Source organism: Rhinolophus sinicus, chromosome 12 (genome assembly GCF_057876585.1).
Source record: "Rhinolophus sinicus isolate RSI-liver-muscle chromosome 12, RSI-T2T, whole genome shotgun sequence".
Lineage (NCBI taxonomy): Eukaryota > Metazoa > Chordata > Mammalia > Chiroptera > Rhinolophidae > Rhinolophus > Rhinolophus sinicus.
This window is the reverse complement of record NC_142512.1, coordinates 35021532-35042361: the sequence shown is the minus strand read 5'-3', so window position 1 is coordinate 35042361 and position 20830 is coordinate 35021532. Positions and strand designations below refer to the sequence as shown.

At 35.8% G+C, this 20830-nt stretch overlaps 1 protein-coding gene and 1 pseudogene across 18 annotated transcripts in view; one reads left to right on the top strand and one right to left on the bottom strand.

Moving 5' to 3' along the window:
• Positions 1–20830, bottom strand: part of MBTD1 (mbt domain containing 1) — a 57031-nt gene that overhangs the window by 17499 nt on the left and 18702 nt on the right. For 11 of the 18 annotated variants that reach the window (XR_002137310.3, XM_074320545.2, XM_074320543.2 and 8 more), the window contains 5 exons: positions 17411–17612; positions 13087–13226; positions 11662–11776; positions 10758–10843; positions 2171–2288 (listed from right to left, as the gene is read on the bottom strand). Coding sequence is in view for 17 of the 18 variants with exons in the window: in XM_074320538.2 (XP_074176639.1) it covers positions 2171–2288; positions 10758–10843; positions 11662–11776; positions 13087–13226; positions 17411–17612 (661 nt within the window). In the remaining variant the exon portion in view is untranslated. The remainder of the gene's footprint in view (positions 1–2170; positions 2289–10757; positions 10844–11661; positions 11777–13086; positions 13227–17410; positions 17613–20830) is intronic. The other 7 variants (XM_074320541.2, XM_074320551.2, XM_019731006.3 and 4 more) reach the window with 3 other exon arrangements.
• On the top strand, positions 20214–20797 carry LOC109447040 (large ribosomal subunit protein eL21 pseudogene; annotated as a pseudogene).

The window sequence follows — 20830 nt, the reverse complement described above, 5'->3', positions numbered from 1 at the left end:
ATGCAATTAGTTTAACTGTTTTCAGAGCAAGGCCTCCTCCTTTGAATATATTTCAATTTTACACATAGTTTCTTAAATTCTAGAAATGAAATTCTCAGTGAAAACAGGGGTGGGAGAGTGCTACTAGAACATGTAGTTTTGAAAAGAAAGAAGACTGTGATAAATTAGTAAAAACTTGTCAAGTCACAGAAATCCAGTTAAAGTATATTTAATAAAAATTGCTTTATCCAGCCAATCAGGTGACCAATTAATTATTCTTGGATAATTTGGATGTGGCTACTTCAAGAGTCTAAATTTTTCTGTCCAGTTTGTTTGTAAATAAGATTTGAAAATCCAAGGTAAAAAAATAAAATTGATGAACGCAAACAAAAGTATGTGAAATCATTTAAAAGCTATATGTACTAAATAAGCAAATAGGAAGCCGCATTTCCTAGAAAGAACAAAAAGCATATGACATAACCTGTTTATAATTTAGTAAATCTTCTATTGATAATAAATTGAGGTTTCATTTAAGGCCTTTAGTGGAATACAAAAGGCCCAATAAACTTGTGTTTCAGGCCAGGAGCTAAGTTCAGTTACCATTTTCATGTGTTAATATCTATGATAAAAATTTACAGCATTAAACTTTTAGTTTTAAAATTCAATAATTCACAAAACAATTCATGAGTTTGCTAACTATTGTTGAGTTCTAGTTCATGATTAACATCAGGCTCACTTCTAAAACATCATTAAAGTGGCTTAGAATAAGTTATATGAAGCAATTAGATAAAACAGAAATGTAAAATCAGAGATGGCAGACAAAAATAATTCTGGGATATTAAATGCAACTAACTTAAACATCTAGGACAGAAAGAATGTATCACTATTTTAAATTACGGTGTAGCAAATAATAAAAGCATGTAGAGAATACTTATATGGCGGGAGAAATGTTTCAAGGAATAGGTGGGAATTGAATTGGGTTATATACGTTGAGTACAGAGCATGGGACACTCTTGAAGAGTAAGCAAAGGCAGAGGTGACAAAGAACATGCTGTATGAGGGAGGTGAGAGATTAAATTCTTTAGAACAGAACACTTATGTTGGGGAGCAACAAAATATTTTGTCCCTGGTGGATGGTGCAACTCAAATGGCTGTAAATGCTGACCATATTGATCCTTTAAGGACAAAGAAACCATTAAAGATACTTGAGCAGAAAAATGAAATTATGATCATTGCTAGATAAATTAAGTCTATCAGCAATACATAGTAAGCAGTGTGCAGGGTGTTTTGGGGATACTTGCTGGAAATGGGACTAGAAAAAAGAGCAGAATGAGTAAGACACCTCCTTCCAGTAATCTAAGGACAACTGTCTTAGAGTGGCTGCCCCCTCCTCTAAAGTACTACGGTGCCCAACCTACACCACCACTCGCTGAGTACCTTGTCATAAATATATTCAACGCTGGGCAGATGTGAAGTTGCTGAAAAAAAAACAACACCTTATACTTCTGCACATCACCTGCCCACAGTGTCTAATGCAGTAGATACCTAACACATTTATTTCATGAGCAATACGGTAATGAAGGCTAGGTTACACAAAAACAGTGGGAATGAAGAAAAAGGAAGAACTCCAGATATATGAAAATTATCAACACCCATTTACTTTTAGTATTATGAACCTTATCACTTTCTTCCAGTACCTTAACTTTGTGTTACTTTTCAAAGTATTTCCCTATATAACGGGTTGGCAAACTATATTATGGTCAACTGATCCGGCCTACTACCTAATGTCTTTTTATAATCTGCCATCTAAGAACGGTTTTTACATTTTTAATTAGAAAAAAAATCAAAGAAAGGATATTTCATGATGACAATTATATGAAATTCAAATTTCAGTGCCATAAATAAAGTTTTACTAGCACACAGCCATGCCTATTAATTTATATATTGCTATGGCTGCTTTCATGCTACAATGGTAAAGTCGAGTAGTGTGACAGAGATTGTACTGACTGACCACAAAGCTTAATATTTACTGCCAGGCTTTTTACAGAAAAAAGTTTGCTAAGCCCTGCCCTATTATCATATTTATTATTTATTTGACAACATTTTTACACAATTTATACATATGCTTTCTTACAAGTTACAAATACAATCGGCATTTTCTAGTACATTATTTATTATGCATGCTTTTCACCTGCTAATTTTATAATTCCAGCAATCCAGAAGACTTTGGTAGGTAGGCTGCAGTCTGTATTGGGAACTTCTACTCTCACATTTTCTGAGATATCACCCCAGCAGATCCCCATAGGTGCCTGTCATATAAAAATTATTAAATTATCATCTTATTAGCACAATGCCTAAAACATATCATTCAATATTAAGCATGACCGTCAATAATGGACAATTAAACCAAAAATGCGATTAAATTCATTCATTTTTCTCTAAAAATATAACTCTTATTAAGAAGAAAAATAATAAAAATATACCTAACTCTTATTTCCCTTTTCACAGAATTCTATTTGGAAAAAGCCAGTGATAGGGTCAAGGTAACGATGAAGTTAAGCATTCACATATACTAGAATAGACCTAGGTTGACTTCAAAATTCAATACTGTCTTAATACAACATCACAGCAGCAAAATTTTATAAAAGCTGAATCACAAACTTGATAGATTTCACAGGATAAAGTTGACTTGAGAAACTCATTCTTTTTAATAGGCACCGAATGAATATACTTTACCTTAACCTTTAATTTTAAAAGATCTGGTCAAAGAACAGAAAGGAAAATAATTTCAATTGCAATGTGGTTTCCAATAACAGAGGAGAAATAAAACTTAGTTATCTATGTTTTTAACTTAGTTCAATTCATAGTCTAGAAATACAGTTTGTTAAAACAGACAAGTGGCAAAAGCACTGAATCAAGTTATTTAAAAGGTGGAGTTGAAAGAGTTTTTGGAGATGCATACCATGGTAAATTGTTCAAGAATTTATTATTTCTAAATTTCTCATGCAGGAGTTACTACAAACAAAGAGAAAACTTTCAATGTTAGAAGTGGTAATCATTAGCCTCCCCACTAAATGGGGACTCAGAAAAGCGAACCAAATGAATATCATGAAGGAATTTTCCGAAATCTAACATATGTTCCCAAATTACAATTTCCATTACATTTTAATCCTCAAAACTTAAGGCCATTTACAATCATCTGGAACTTATGCAACGGTTAACCAAATAAGTGAATTTAGGAATATAAATGTTGATAATTAATAAATACTAAACAGTCTGTGGCCCTTGATATCAGCAACTCCTCAATTAAATATAATTTAGAACCTTGATCAGAGAGAAAAGGATTAGGTGAGATTATAAGACCTGATAATATGAACAAATCAAGGAAAAGACAAAATAACCTCACAGCTCAAAGATGAGTAAACAAAGACATCTAAGAGTTACACGAACTAGCCAATTTGAACACTGGGCAATAGGCAAAGCCTCCCATACTTGGCAGATGCTAACCCAACAGGATTAGCCTAAAACAATACTCAACCCCTATCCTCTCAATAGTTTATGGAATTTCTGACGGAGAGGAAGAAAATGTCAAATAATACTGAACTAGGATAAGTCTAGAAACCAAAGACAGAATCAATTTATGGCTATTGCTTGAAATAGCAAGCAATGAATGTATCTCAGTAACTTGGAGACTGTGGCCTATCTCAACTATTTGTGATTCTGGAAGGGTATACATAACTATCTCCCTGAGCTGTGCAAAAAATAATACATCCATCATAACTACCCCTTTCTGCTTTTTTTTTAAATTAAAAGACTGGACTGTTCAGGTTCTGCTATCTCCCTCTATATCACTCTAGACTGTAGGGCCATCCCTATTGCCAGCAGGTATGATCAGAAAAGGAGATGCTGGAAGGAAGACAGGTAACGTAGATAAAGCTAAGATACATTAACACAAAGATCATGTATGTATTCATTTCTGTGAGTACGAACCAATCAGAGCAGACAGATCTAGTTAAATGCATGTACTGAATGAAGGTAGGGTCTTCATCTCTCTTTGGCTGCCAAATCTTATGGAATGGGTTTATTTTTCATTGAGAAGAAAGAGGCATAGTTATGCTGACCAGTTGGGGGTTATGTTGGCACACTGCTAAGTGAATTTGGCACACAGGACTCCCTTTTGAACTAGATATGACGATGTCATACAGACTTAAAAAAAAAAAAAAAGCCTCAACAATTGCATGGAGAAAATAACTTTTAGTCACATATTATTAAAGAAAACAAAGTGTCAAGTATGCTGACTTAAAAAATAAAGTTACTGTTCATTTTAGTTGGGGGATATTATGTTTTGGTTCCTACAGTCTGGATTGGTATAGGAGAAAGTAGCAGAAAGTGACATTTGTTCTTGCCTGTAAATTTGTGGTTCTGCTAGGCCCTCTTAAACCAATCCATATGGTCCACTCTAAGAAAAAAAAAAGAAACGGAAACAACAAAAAAGAGCACCAGAGTCATCGCACAGTATGTGCTCTGAGTGTTGAAATAATAAGGTAATTTCATAGATATATCTGCCCTTTTGTTTAAAATGACTATTCTTAAGTGTGGAAGACTAAATGACCCAGGGCTTGACAGCCATCTTCATCCAAGTCATCTGTCTTCTCTTGCTGGCAGGAGGGATACCTCTGAAAGTCTGGATTGGCATAGCATGAACTAGCAGAACCATAATTTACAGGTAACAACAAATTTACCTTCCAGACTCAGGACGAGAGGTCCACCTCAGGCTCCTCCCAAACCAGGAAGATCTGCTGCACCACTTCCTGCTCCAGGGCCACTCGTGAGGGCTATCTGGGAGCGACTCTCCTTCCCTGCAAGGTAAGCTATCATCAGGTCCTGCAGGACATGGCCAAATCCAATGCTGAGGGCTCCCCAGCACAAATGTATGATAACCTCCACCTGACTGTGTGTAAGAAAATCATTCGGTGGGAAGTCTTATTTTCTGCACTTCAGGAACATTCCCAGATAGTCCAATAGCCCAGACAGCTAGTATTTACTCTCAGAGGGCTGATACACTGCACACATGATGCTGCACAGCAGAAATACAGATTTCCTTCCACAGAGCTGCCAACCTGTAATTTTTGATAATCACACATAATCCTCAATACTATTAACAGAGTTGAAGTGGGCAGAGGTTAGTCCTGAAGTTGCACATAGGTAACCAAAAAAGAATCATTCCCAATAATGATAGTACAAATGTAGAAAAAGCCCCTATTAAAATACTTTGAGACAAATAGGCATTTGATTACTAAAGTGCATCAAGTAGAGAAAGATGAAACATTATTTGGCTAACAAGGGAGAAAACAAAACAGGAAATTAATTAGGAAGAGATTAGAACTACTAAATGCTATTTGCTGGAATGAATAGGAAGTAGAAACAGGAAAAAAAATTGTTCCCCCTTTCTCCAGAAAGTCCACTCACCTTTTGATTTGATACCAGAATCTACTTTGTAGGATGGTGGTAGCAGGGAGATGGGAGCACAAGGAGAGTACAAAAGGGAAATGGGGTGCTTGCCGTGGAAGTAAGATTACAAATGGGGAAATGCTATGTGTATGTAAAAAAAGACAGGGAGCAGTGGGTAATGGTTTCAAAGGCATAAAACAGTCTATAGATTAAAAAAACACACCCAGATTAAACCAATATTGTTTAAGAATTGGGTGACTGCAATAGGAAAACAAAAAACCATTTTAGAAGTCAGACCAAAATTAAGAAAATAATCTAAATTCTTTAGGCTTTCTATAAAACAGGCGCTTTCCTGCAGAGACTCTATTTCGTGGCAACTCACAACAGCTAACTCAGATGGAGCACTAACAAGTGCCAGAAATTAATTTAAGTTTTATTTCCAAGTTAAGTTTTATTTCCATTAGAAAGAAATTCTGCAATCCAGGACGACAGAAGTGAAGATTCTAACTTTAGTTAAAATGGACGTGATGTCATATTTATTTTCAACTTTCACTGGAGTCATATGTAAGTGTGTATGTGTGGTCAAGGCGAGGGGAAACATTTTTTTTTCACTTGAGGTTATTTTGCTAATAAACACATACCTGAGAAATAGGTAGATGAGTTTTACTCTAAAAAGAAACTGTGCATACACAAACAAAAGGGCTTTTTTTGTGCTTAAAATTCAAAAACATACTTGTGATACTTTTAGCAAAGAAATATGATAACCTTATCACCTCAAAACAGCTGGCATACAGGTCAGGCACTAAAGAGAGGATTAGAAAATATGATATTAGTAATACCAGGTAATATTTGTGGAGGCAGGATGAAAAAGTATAGTAAGCTTTAAAGTTATGGCATGTATGTACAAAGGCCTTTTTTAAAAAAACAAACTACAACTACTGCGTTTCCCCGAAAATAAGACCTAGCCAGACCATCAGCTCTAATGCGTCTTTTGGAGCAAAAATATAGTATTTTGGAGCAAAAATTAATATAAGGTCTTACTAATTTTTGCTCCAAAAGACGCATTAGAGCTGATGGTCTGGCTAGGTCTTATTTTCGGGGAAACACGGTATTTTCAAGGGAGAAAAAAAGTAGGATGATTATATTTCTGGTTTTAGCAATGACAGTATCAACAAGACACCAGGTACCAAAAAAAAAAAAAGAAAAGGAAAAGAAACATGAAATCTGTAAATACCTAGCTGAAGGAGTATGATTTTTGCTTTTGTATGATTCACGCAAATTCTGGCTTGTGCTGTAATGCCTAGGAAAGAAATATTTTACAAGGCAAACAATGGGCAATAGGAATGCTTCAGTTTAAAAAATTAAAGTCTTTAAAAAAAATTAACAGTGTTTCAATAAAGCTAAATGTTCTGCATACAAATAGATCAACTGGAGGCTCTCTTGGGTCCAAACATAAATTACTAATAGAAGAAAATAATCTGTGAATTTCATTCTTGAATATAGTATACCTAACTGGCATGTGGTATTGTAGTCTTTTGGAGATTTTTCCACAGTTAGGATAAATATGGACACTGTTTTAGAAAAGATATATACTGGTCTCGGGCCTTGGTTCCTTACACAGAACTCTTAAAACTTTTGTAATTCCCTAAGTGATAAGAGCACTAGGAGCATCTTTTGTTCTAATATTTGGTCTTTAACGCTGGTTCCTGACACAGAGCTCCAAATTGTTTGGAATTTCTTGGGCGATAAGAAAGAATGTCTTTTGTTCTAATGAGGTGACTCTTTGTGGAATTCTAGACAACTTCACCATGGGAGCTGGTCACCAGAAAGACCAAGCTTAAGCTTGGAACTTTCAGCCCCATCCCTCATCCTCTGGGAAAGTGAGAGGGACTGGGAAGGGAGATCATGCCTATATGATGAAGCCTCCAAAATAATTCCAATATTCGGAGTCTGGAGAGCTCCAGGGTGGTGAAGACATGGAAGTACGAGGAAAGTGGCACGCCTGGAGTCATCATGAAAGCTCTGTGCCCCTTTTCACATACCATGCCCTGTGTATCTCTTCGTCTGTATCCTTTATTATATCGTTAATAATAAACCAGTAAACTTAAGTAGTTCCCTGAGTACTGTGAGCCATTCCAGCAAATTTATTGAACCCACAGAAGGGGTCATGGGAACTCTAATTTATAGCTGGTCTGTCAGAGGTACAGGTGACAACCTGGGACTTTTGGTGTCTGGAGTAGGGGCAGTCTTGTGGGCTGAGCCCTTATCTTGTGAAATCCAATACTATGGTAACTCCAGGTAGATAGCGTCAGAATTGAACTAAATTATAGGACACCCAGCTGGTGTCTGAGAGTTGCTTGATGTGTGGAAAACCCACACAACTACTGTCAGAAGTATTGTGTGGTAGTAGTGTGTGAGTAAAGGAGATACACAGGTGTGTTTTTCTATAGAACAAAGAACAAAGTCTTTGCATTATGAAAAGTAGGTTAAAACACAGAGTTGAAAAATTACAATCCAGCTACTAAAAAAAGTAGTGCACTTCTTCATTTATGAGATGGATTAGAGGATCTACATGATTTTTAAGATGACTTATAGCTTTGTAACCATATGATTCAGAACTAATCAAAAGTGATATTGTCTAACTCAGTGATTTCCAACCTGAGACTGCCAAGAAAGGGGCACCAAGGGCCAGGTGCCAAAGCTCTGGCAATACCACCCCAACGCTGCCAGACCAATCAGAGTAGCTTCCTCTTATCCTAGCTATGTTTATTAGGGAAAAGGGAAATTCTGATGCTTAAAAACATGTCTGAAAATGACTACCTAGATAAAATAAAAGATATATCAGATAGATGGCAATTGTAATATACGGATTTCTAACTAGATATATTAAATGACAACTGGGCTCGATTTCCACCGCTAAATTACAAAAAATGTCAAATGTTGCTGTGATTGAACATAAACCACTATGCATAATTACAGCAATTATCAAAGAAAATATAATCCTATGATGTTCCTTTGTAGAAACTTCATTCCCAGAAGTTGGGAAGATGAATTCTATTCTTGAAATTGTATGATTTTAGAACTAATCACAATCATATTTAAGTGCTGGAAAACATGAAATGTTTACCTGGGATCCTTACTCCATGAGAAGAGGTTGTGTTAAAGAAGCATGGCAGTCAGTATTCTAATACCATCCTCACCAACTGCTGGTTCAAGCAGAACAGCTCTGCTTCCATGTTACACACTGAATGTTTTTTAAAATTATGTTGGAAATAAGAATCCCTTAGGAGTAGGGAAAGGCTCCCAACCTGTGCTCAAGCTGAAGATAAGAAGATGGAAGGGGGTCCTATTGACGAACCAGTTTTAGGGCACGCGTTAAGTCTTGGAAGACTAGAACTGGAAGACTGAGGCTACACGGCAGGATTTCATGCTCCTGACAACAGATTTTCTAATGCCAAAGCCAGTAACTCTCCTTGGAGACCTAAACACTATCTTAGGGGGAGAACCATGAAGAGTCAACTGTAAAGAACAAAATTAAGTGTAGCATGAGGTCTGACCTCCTAAACCACATGGCTTCAAATGAAGATGCTGGTTAAGGAAACAAAGCAAACTCATTTGTACTAAAACATACTAAGAAATTTTTTCATATCTGATTAAGGAGAAGGCAGTGAAGAAGGATGAGTAGAGTAGGAAGGCACTGGGGTGACAGATGCCTCACTTCTGAGTGAGAAAGAGGAGGCTCCACAGTATTCATTATTAGTAACATGACTGAGGCTAGCTGCTCTAGTCTATATGATAGAGCACTTTAATCTTAAAAAAGCAAAGTTGAAAAAAATTAATTTCATTATTATAATACCTATTTTCTTGAAAAGAAATTTAACATAGTTCTAGTATTCAAAAATATGAAATAAAATACTATGCTACTGAGACTCTGAAATGCTGTTTTTAAAAATATCTTGACTACTTAAATAGCTTGACATGGCTTACGACATTAAAATATAAAACAATACTAAAATAAAGACAGGAAAGAGATAAAGGATATTCAGAAGGAGACAACAGACAAATGTTCCAGAAAACTGGGATGAAAGAGTTATTATTACTGAGAACTTAATCTAATTCTAAGCTTCTTAGTACCAGAAGGAACTATCCCAAGAGAGGAGAGTTAAAGATTGGGGTAGTTCTCATTAAAGCTGCTGTTGCCATTCATTTAATGTATCTCACGAATGTGACACTATGCTCAACATTACAGTAAAATAAATCATCTGCTTTACATGAGATAAAATATTTCAGATTCCACACAGGTTGGTTCAGATAGTCAGCATGCCACCAAGTAACAGCTAACAACAATGTACTTTCGAGAAAGAATACTAGGAAATGAATGAAGTCGGCTGTAGTTTATATTTCTACCACTGAATTAATATGCTTTGCCTCGATCAAGATCTTTTATTGGCCACAAATAAATGAAAATTCATTTGGATTTCCAAGCAAGACTCAAACTCAGTTTTGTTCACATGCTATTATTTAAAAGCATAGCCCTAACTTAATAAAACGTTAAGTGTAAACAAAATTTCATTCATTAATTTTTTTAAATTCTCTTTTCTTTTTATACATGATGAATAGCAGACAAAACCTTTAAATATAAATTGAACTTGTAGTCAGGTTAAAAAAGTATTGTAGAGAATTTATCACAGGTAATTGAATCAAAAAGGAATACAATCAAAAGAACTTATCATCAGATACATTTTTAACATAATTCTGAATTATTTCAGATGGTCTGTAACCATCTACTGGCTAAAAAAAATATTGCAAAGGGTTGTGCATGATATATATCACATATTTCAGCCCATAACACTCTATTACTAATAGTTGCTTCTTTGATTTTGTGATTTTACATTCAGAGACAAAAACAAAACTGGATGAAAGATCCTTCCTTTTCTGAATTACCAGGCCAAATCACAAAGATTTAGGTAACATATATGCTGGGTGGTTTACATTAGGTCAAATGATATGACATTGCCAATATACAACTATTTTTGATATGTAAAACCAGCAATTTAATATCGTTCAGCTTAATATGAAAATTGGATGAAACTAATACTATTGCCTGTATAAAATAATTACAGATTACAATTTCTTTACACAAAGTTTTTATTTCTAAAAATTACAGAAGTTATTTTTTAGCTATTGATAAGTAAAATAATAATTGAAAAAATTCCATTACAACATATAAAATGAAGATCTAAGGATAGGATGCTTAGGTGTTATTGTATGTCAAATTTAAACAATGACTAAGCATTTCAATATAAGGTGAGAAATTCTATACTCACATGTTTAAAGCAGGTAACTGGAGCTGCTATAAAGCTATTGCTATTAATGTAGTTACCCCAGCTGAAACCTTCCATGGAGACTGCTGCTGAAATAAAATTTAGATATATTACAATTCTAAATCTTTTATTTATAAGGCTACTAGTTTAAAATTTGAAATAATATAAAATTAAGTTATTACCTTTAAATAAAGTTTTTCTCTGTAAAGATTAAAGAACTTCTCTAAATAAACATGAATTTTGGCATATATCATATTTGCAAACAAATAGCAGTTTAAGTCCTCTACATAAAACATATGCTCCTCAGGAAGTGAAGTAAGAGCTCTCCAGTTATGAGAGCAAAGAACAGCTGACAGCAGAAGTGGTCACGATAACAAACATGGCTACGGCTGCTTCTGTGTCTTTATTCTCATGCAGCTCTTCCTGAGCATCCTCAGGGATCTGTCTATCCAGTATCTACACCTGACACCTTCACATTGCCTTACTCCCTACTCACCTACTTGCCTTTGCACTTCTCTTAAGCATCTCCGATTAGAAACGGTCCTTTCCTCCTATGACTTTTCTCCCCAACCCCCTTTAAGATTGTTGAATGTCTTATTTCTTTGCCAATTATCTCCACAATGCTTTTCACCATCCAAAGCATAGAGAACCAGTGCATAAAAAATACTAAACCAAATAAAAAACATTAATATTAAGAAGACTGCCACAAGCACTGGATCTTGTGAAAGCAACTATTCTCTTCTAGAACAATTTATTGAAACCAAAACCATCATCAGGAAGCCCAGTGTCATATATGATAATAGGGCATAGAAATAGCTTAATCAGAATTGAAAATTAAAATGTCATTAATTAAAACTACATGAATCAGTATCAAATATTTCACCTCCATTACATTCACCCATATTACCTGCTTTAGTCTTTGCTTGATTTTGCAAGGTAGCTTGATACTGGGCATATGCGGCTAGTTTAGCAACTAAAGGTTGTTTCTGAAGAACTTTTGCTTTCTTTGTTGGAGGCTTACCCTAAAACAAGAAGAGTTAAGTAAATAGGATTTTTTTTCATCCCCCTCCCACACCAACAACTAATTTGACTGCATACTACTCATTCTGCTTAAGTAAACATTGAGGGTTTAGAAAATTATTAAAGCAGAGGAAACATACAAGGAATTTTAACATGAGAAATGTTTTCTGGAGTTTTCTGCCACAATGTAGGTATCTAATATGGGTAGCAGAGCTGGCATAGACAAAAAACAGCAATATGCAAATTAATATGTTAATAAAAAAATTACATCCCATAAGATGTTAAAATACAGGCTGTGGTGGATACTTGATTCCTTCTTATACTAGATAAAACCAGTGGTTATTCACTCATGCAGGTTGCCAAGCATTGCTATTTATATGGTAAGAGAAGATAATTTAACGTTTAAAGAGCAAGTGACTAAGGTTTATACCTTTAGTGCTAACGCAAAAGATCAATGACAAAATGATCATGGGCCAAATTCACAGTGTGACAAACTGCCATCCATTTGGGTACAGACCACTGCTCAGGATCTTTAGGTACTGTCTTTCTGAAATATAGAAATACATCTAAGTGATGTATTTCCTTAATTTGGGGGACTTAAATAATCCTTTCAGTGCTATGTAATGATCACAATAATCAGTTAAAGGAGAATAAGAAAAATGTGATCACCAAAATAAAATACATTACAAAAATCAGATATGTAATGCCTCTAAAAAATTGTTTATATGCTACAATAGTAACAACTTAGACAAATGGTCAAATCTCCAGTCATTTTGTTAGGTACTGATGTACATTTAAAGAAAGATGATTTTCCTTCTATATCATGAACATTTTCAAAAAGGTTAGTTGGATTAACCAAATACATCTGGTCAAGGTTATCAAATAGGCTGTTATCAAAAGTACAAAGCAAAGATGATGGGAAATTAAAACCAAAGAGTAAATCATATGCCCCCGAAGGTTGAAAGATTCTACCTTGATGGTAACTCAAAAGAAAATAAGGGGGAGAAATGGATTCAATGTCTGTACATATAAAGGTATTTACTGTATTTATAATTATTCAGGATAAAGGTAAGTATTTTTAATTCACTTACACAATTCAGTTTATTCTGGATACCATGCCTTGTCTATATACAATAGCTGTCAATTTTATGGACCGAACAAACTATGGAGCTCACCTATTTCCTAAAAATATGGAGTATAACATGATAACTGGCCAATGGGGCAGAGGTGGAGTGCAGTGAATCACAATCAAATGACATATAAATGGTGAACGCCATAGAAATAACAGATATAAAGAATAAGGTTTCTGTACCGTTACCTGAAGTCTGGCCAAAATGCTTGCCTTCTTGGAGTTTGACGAATAACTTCTTGAACATGAAACGCTGCAGAAACGTTTGGTTTTAGAGTAAAACGCATCTCGCACACCAACCATCCCACACATTTCGCAGGTAGCTAATCAAACAAAATAAAAATATTGGGTGTTATGGTAATATAATAAAACCAATTTTTATCTAATAGCTTAATAATTTCTCCAACTATCTAAAACTTTTAATATAAAATTTTTCCTTCTAACAGATAGAAAATTTCTTCTATCTGTTATACGAATGATAGAAAAGCCTAGACAAAATTTAGGGAAAAAAATATGATGCCATGTCTAGGGGCTCCAGAAGATCTGACAACAGCTCAAGGTCTGAAAGGCTTTAAAAAGGATCAAAAGACACAAACAAATGTAAGTCTCATTCAAGTAACATGTCCTTAGGGCTCACCTCATGCTAGGCATTTTCATATGTATTATGAGCTGCAGAGTTTGAAACGATTATAAACAAAAGATGAAAAATGCAATGCAACTGGGATTAATAGAAAGTGCAGCATAAGCCTTTAAAATATTGCAAAGATTGAAACCTAAAAAGATCTAACTCTTGAAAAAATACTAAGAGCAACACAAAGATTCTCACAAAATAAGTTCAGGGGACAAGAAAGAAGGGACAGAATAGAGCTAGACATAGGTCTAGCTCTATTATTAACAGGTAACAGAGGACAACAAAACTCCAACTATTACTGTGCCTCTTTTGTAAATCAGCATACTGGACAATAATCTGAAAGGCAGAATAGAACAAGGGTCACAAGAATTAAAGTTCAAAACAAGAAAACAGATATATACCCAGGAGTGGACTGCTTAATTATATGGTAGTTGTTATTTTTCGAGGAATCTCCATAGATTTTCATAATAGCTGCATCAATTTACATTCCCACCAAGAGTGCACTAGGGTTCCCTTTCTTCAGATCCTTGCCAATACCTGTTATCTCTTATAGTCTTTTTGATAATAGCCATTCTAACAGGCGTGTGAGATGTTACCTCTTTGTGGTTTTGACCTGCAGTTCCCTGATGATTTGTGATGTTGAGCACCTTTTCATGTACCTATTTGCCATCTGTATGTCGTCTTTGGAAAAATGTCTATTGAGGCCCATTACCCATTTTTAAACTGGATTAATTGCTTTTTTGTTATTGAGTTGTATGAGTTCTTTATATATTTTGGACGTTAACTCTTTATCAGCTATATGTTTATCTCATTTTTTCCCATATTGCAGGTTGCCTTTTCAATTTATTGTTTCCTTTACTGTACAGAACCTCTTTAGTTTGGTCCAACTGTTTATGTTAGCTATTGGTGTCTTATTCAAAAAATCACTGCCAAGATCAATATCAAAAAGCTTTTCCCCTATATTTTCTCCTAGGAGTTTTATGATTTCGGGTCTCACATTTAAGTCTTTAATCCATTTCTAGTTAACTTTTGTGAATGGTATAAGAGAGTGGTCCAGGTTCATTGCTCTGTATATGCATATCCAATTTTCCCAACATCATTTATTGAAGAAATTATCCTTTCCCCATTGTGTGTCCCTGGTGCCATTATCAAACATCAGCTGACTGCAAATTAATACCTCAAAGAAATATCCGCCCTCCAATGTTCACTGCAGCATTATGCACAATAGCCAAGATTTAGAAACACTTTCAATATCCTCTGATGGATGAATTGATAAAGAAAATGTATCATATATATATATATACAGATACGTATGGTACATACTTATATGTAATGGAATATTATTCATTATAGTAAAATATTATTCAGTCATTAAAAAAGAAGAAAATCCTGTCTTTCTGAAAACATGGATGAACCTAGAGGGCCTAATGCTAAATGAAATAAGCCAGACAGAGAAAGACAAACATTGTATGGTATCATTTATATGTGGAATCTTTTTTTTATTTTTTATTGGGGAATATTGGGGAACAGAGTTTTTTTCCAGCACCCATCAGCTCCAAGTCAAGTCGCAGGACGCAGCTCCCTGGCCCATGTGCGGATTGAACTGGTGACCAACTGAGCCAACCGGCCGCCATGTATGTGGAATTAAAAAAATAACAAAAAAGCCTATTTCATAGAATGGTGGTTACCAGGGGCTGCAGGAAATGGGGAGATGTAGGTCAAAGTGTACAGATGTAGGTCAAATTTCAGTTACAAAAAGAATGAGTTGTGAGGATCTAATGTACAACAGGGTGACTATAGTTAATAATACAGTATTATATTCTTGAAAGTTGCTGAGAGTAGAATTCAAGTGTTCACATCATACACACACAAAGTTACCTACATGAGGTGATGGATATGATTATCTTGATCTTGGTAATCATTCCACAATATATTTATCTAAAATCATCACACTGTACACTTTAAACATATACAATTATATTAGTCAATTATTCCTCAATAAAGTTGGGGAAAAACAAGATAAACAGAAAAAAAGTAGGGGAAAAAAAAAGCAAACAACTATGTGAGTGGCTTCAAATCTCCACCCAAACAGGTAAAACTGGAAGGACTTGTAATTTAACCAGTATTTGTTAACTCTACGAGAAATCATGGAAAAAAGGCAAGGTGCCAGAAGATGAGAGATGAACAAAGAGTGTCTGAGGGGAGGGAAAAAACCAATAGTTTTCTGTTGTAAAAATTCTAGGACAGATAATTAAAAAGGTTTGTGATCATCTAAGTAGAAACATTGTCATTCCCAAGGGGACAATGTATCTTTGCCAAGGATTATAGTCAAACTAGAATTCCCAAGACTAGAAGTAAGCTCCACCTGGCAGGGACTTTATTGCACTATGTTCATCCTTGTATCTCTAGCATTTGAAACAGTCTGGCACATATAGAGCTTCAATAAACCTCCTATCCTATTGTGATAAGATCACCAGACTGATATGGTGAGACTAAACCATGGCAAGAAATATATTAATAGGAGTTAACACCTTTGATAAAATCTCTCATGCAGCTTTGTTAGTAAGAACTGAGAAATTTAACCTTAAGTGGAAGACACTTAACTGGTTTTAACTGGTTGGATGACCACACCCAGTGGGTCCTAATAAAGGAAGTGAAAGCTTTTTGATAAGGTCTGCAGGACTCTACCATGCCCTGTGCTGCTCAACTTTTTAAGCAAAAGATTAAAATAGGACCTACAAGGCATTACCATCAAATCTGCAAATGACATAAAACTAGTAGATGACATAGCATTCAACATTAGATGACAGAATTAGGAATAAAAAATTTCTAAGAAGGCCAAAACTTAGTAAGAAAAAGGTTACATGGAGAGCTTTAAAGTCTTACACCTCAATTAAAAAAAAAAAATCAACTGTAAAAGCACAAGACTAGTTTAGTGCATTTGGTAAAGATCAAAGGGTTTTAATTATTTGCAAATTCAGTATTAGTTTCAAAAAAGTTAAAGCAATTTTGGTGTCATGAATGGAAACACAGTGTGCTGAAAAAGGGTGATAAAAAAATAAAAGGCTGAGCTACCTTCTGCCCTAGTCACATAGGGTAATCAATTATCTGCCTAAGGTATTTTCCAGGATGTGGGACTGTTAATCCTAAATCCAGGACTGTTAATCCTAAATCAGAACAAGTTGTTGCCCTACTACCACGTAATCTGAAGTATCCCCAAAAGAGAGTGAGCAGAATATTGACAAATTAAATACCTGTGATACTATGAGAAATAGTGGAAGCAACTAGGCTCACTTGATGTTGCTAGGGACACACTGAAACTATGTGTCCTAGTGTGAAAGAAGAGACGTCATAACAAAAATCAGAATTATTTTATGTACCTTTAAAAAGCAAAATTAAAACCAAAAGACAAAAGTTAGAGCTAGGATAACTGTGGATCAATATAAAGAATATTCTTGTAATTAGACATAACCTATCACTGGAAGTGTTAAAACAGGTAACTTCTTACAAGGAATTGCTAGAGGGAAAGTCCCTTTCAACACTGTTTAAGTCTATTATCCTACACGTTTCAATTACATGGGGATGTATTATCTAATTACGAGATTTCAGTTTCTCAACAGCTTTCTGTTTTCATTTTGTTCTAACAAACTTTCCATCGGAAGGTGGAAATAAAGGCAAAATAATGAGATCAAACACAAACCCAGTGATCTTATCTATTAATAGAACTACAAGTTTCAGACTGTGTGTGTTTCTTCAAACCGCTCTTTAAAAGTTCTGAGGAAGGACAGAAGAAATGGAATTAAACCATAGCCTCAAATATAAAGTTGTGTAACTGGTCCAGGCTGTTCACTGGAAGGCTGCATTACTTATACTCACCCATGCCAGATTTACCATCTGGGTATGTGTAGACTTGTCCATTGTTTTTGATAATCGGGAGATTAGAAGGTAAAGGAGCAACTTCTTCTTCACTCTCCTCAGAGCTGGAGCTACTACTTGTGTCCTCACTGCAGCTATCATAACCGTCAAACATCCCGAATGAGTCTCTTCTTTTCCTTTCGAATCGTGAAGAATGTTCAGTCTTAAAAGAAAAAGAAAATAAGACGTGACATAGCACTCATACACACTCCCTATAAACCTTAGTTCAAGTTTTGATAAATGAGATTGGAAAAATGAAAATCAAGCCCTGAGAAATGATCATTTTATAATAAAAAGCTGAATGCTTGGGTCAAAATGGAGCCCTCCACTTTTATGAGGCACAAATCTATTAGCTAACATGCTAGCTAATTAAGAATAACAAGCATGATGGACACAGACTGAATCAGAATATCATCATGTCATTCAAGGTTTGCCATAAACTAGGTGTGTCACCTCTCTATAAAAGAGAGATTAGCTCAGTTGATTTCTTTTAAAAAATTGTGGTGAGATACACATAACAGATTTCTTAATTTGCCTTTCATCTCCAAAACTGCAAATGTCTCTACTATAATATTTTAGAGCATCCAGGGAACATACAGATGCTTTAAAAAAAAATCACTGGTAAGAGCTATGGAGGGATTGAGAATTTTAAGTTTTAGGGACAATTTTTAGACATTAACTACTTCAAAAATTATAGAATATTTTTACATATGCAACCCTATATTTCACTTCTTTCTTTAACATAAGCAATGATTTAAAAAAATCCCCAATTATCTCAAGTTAGACATTATTTCCTGTTCAAAAGGAAAACACAAAGATTCTGTATCACCTTCAGGGACTGCTACTCATTCATTCATTCCTTCAAAAAATGTTCCCTCATTCAAGCCACAAAAATACCCCTCCAAACTAATAACACTACTCCAAACTTTCCTAAAACAAACCCCAAAACTTTAAGTTTAGTGAGAAGAAAATAGGAAACAATGAAGAGAAAAAAAAATACTTGAAAAAAAAAAAAAGGAAACTGTCAGTAAACATGCAGTGAGTTACAACTAGAGTGGATACTATCAATGAAAGAATCTTTAGAGTTTGGCACCTATTCTTCATTCTTTTGCTTCAGTTAATGTTTTTTACACTTTATGCACAATTTCTTTTCTGGCTAGTTTAATTTAACATGACCAATAATAAAGCTGAAACCTGCTGTCCAAAGCTTGACAAAATCATCCAAAGGCATCTCTTCGTTTTATCGAATAAACTGTCATCTCCAGGTATGGTAGCATTAAACATCTGCACTGAGATGGGAAACGGATTTTCACTTATATCAGATTTAACTACGAAAGCACCAAAATTGGTTTCTCAATACACACAATGGAAATATGATACACCCAAGTGAACACTGTCTTTTAAGAAGTCCCTTGGGAGGCTCTCTACACATGTTCTACCTCCAACTCGTTTTAGTATTTAGAACTCTCTTATACCCAATTTTAAAAAGAAAGACTTAATGTTTGTGGTCACTTTAGACTTATTCCTCCATCTCCCCCAACAGTTTTCACTAGCTTGATTATCCATCTTATTTGGCAGATTTGGTCCTGAATAACTTTTGGGTATTTCTACAAATCAAATGTACCTTCAAAGAATCAAAATCTACTACCACCGGGAGATTTCAAAAGAATAAATAAAACTCTGAAGGCAATTCCAAAAGACAAGGCTCACAACATTTTGAACTGCTAAGGAGGCAGGGAAAGGGACAGTCCTGTTTAGGTCACGTGTGGCGCTGGGAACACAGAATTCTGACTGACCGAGATTTGAGACTTAGCACTGCCATCTATTATTAGCTGTGAACTTGGGCAAGCTGTGAGATTCTTCCCTTATTCATACAACATTCTACAACTGTCAAGTATGCGTGTGTCTCACAGTGACAGAGGCTAAAGATAAGGTGGTGTACAGAGCAGACAAGATGCATGGTTCTCACAAAGGTTACAGTCTCCTGGCGGGAGACATTCAGCAAGGCCATGTGATGAGAGTAACTAAGGTAGGGGTAGTCAACTGAGATGCAGTGGTGAGGCAAGACCCTGCCTGAGGACAACACGGGCAGTCATTTAAATATCTGCTGCTGGAATGTTCTAAGCAAAGGAAAGAGCAAGGCAAAGGCTCTCAAGCTGGAATATACTTGGCATGTTGGAAGGCCACTGTGGCTGGGGCCCAGTGGGAGAGTTGTGGGAGGTGAGGTTGGAGGATGTAGTGCCACATGTCAAGGGCTCTTGAAGGCCAGGGGAAATAATTGATTTTTCCCCCCTTGAGGGCAATGGAAAAACATTATGAAATATTTGCCACAGTTACACTTAATATAACACTGGCTACAATTCTAAGATCTAATAAATTCACACAGCCCACCACCATGTAGATATGATCTTTCATACCCATAGTTTTCATATAAGCTTGTCCACTATTTAAAGTCAGCTCGCTTGGCAGCTAATGCATACTTACTGATCCTCCAATGTCAAAATGTCTATTCTAACTCTACTTCTCAGAGTATAGAACTCTGAAATTTCAGGAGGTCAGTGATTATGAACATCGTGGTTTCAATAATCATAGGCGATTAACATTAAAAAAAAAAGTACTATCATCTTCCAGGTAGGCCATGTGCGTGGCGACTCTCATTCGACTGTGTTCCACAGCCTTGAGTTCTAACCCTTTGGCCGCTGAGACTATGCACTGCGGCCCTAGTGAGACTGTGTAGACTGTCTGGGACCCAATGGCTTGGGTGGTGGAGTTATGGCCATCCAGACTAGGAGTGGCGTGCTCCGGGCTGTGAACCAGATTGCTTTTCCGCAGCCCTGCATGGGCCAGGTTTGAGAAAAATGAGGCTGACTCACTGGGATGTGGTGACTCAGTAATTCATCAAAATGACCAACACAAAAGAAAAGAGGAGAGACACCCGCTATATGTCCTCTAGGCCTTTTAGAAAACATGGGAGTTGTTCCTTTGGCCACATACACGCAAATCTACAAGAAAAGTGATACTGTAGACATCAAGGGAACGGACACTGTTCAAAAAGGAATGCCCCACAAACGTCACCATGGCAAAATGGGAAGGGTCTACAATGTTACTCAGCATGCGATTGGCACTGTTGTAAACAAACAAGTTAAAGGCAAGATTCTTGCCAAGAGAGTTAATGTTCGTATTGAGCATATTAAGCACTCTAAGAGCCGAGACAGCTTTCTGAGACGGGTGAAGGAAAATGATCAGAAAAAGAAGGAAGCCAGAGAGAAAGGTACCTGGGTTCAACTGAAATGCCAGCCTGTCCCACCCAGAGAAGCACTTTGCGAAAACCAATGGAAAGTAGCCTGAGCTGCTGGAACCCATTCCCTATGAATTCATGGC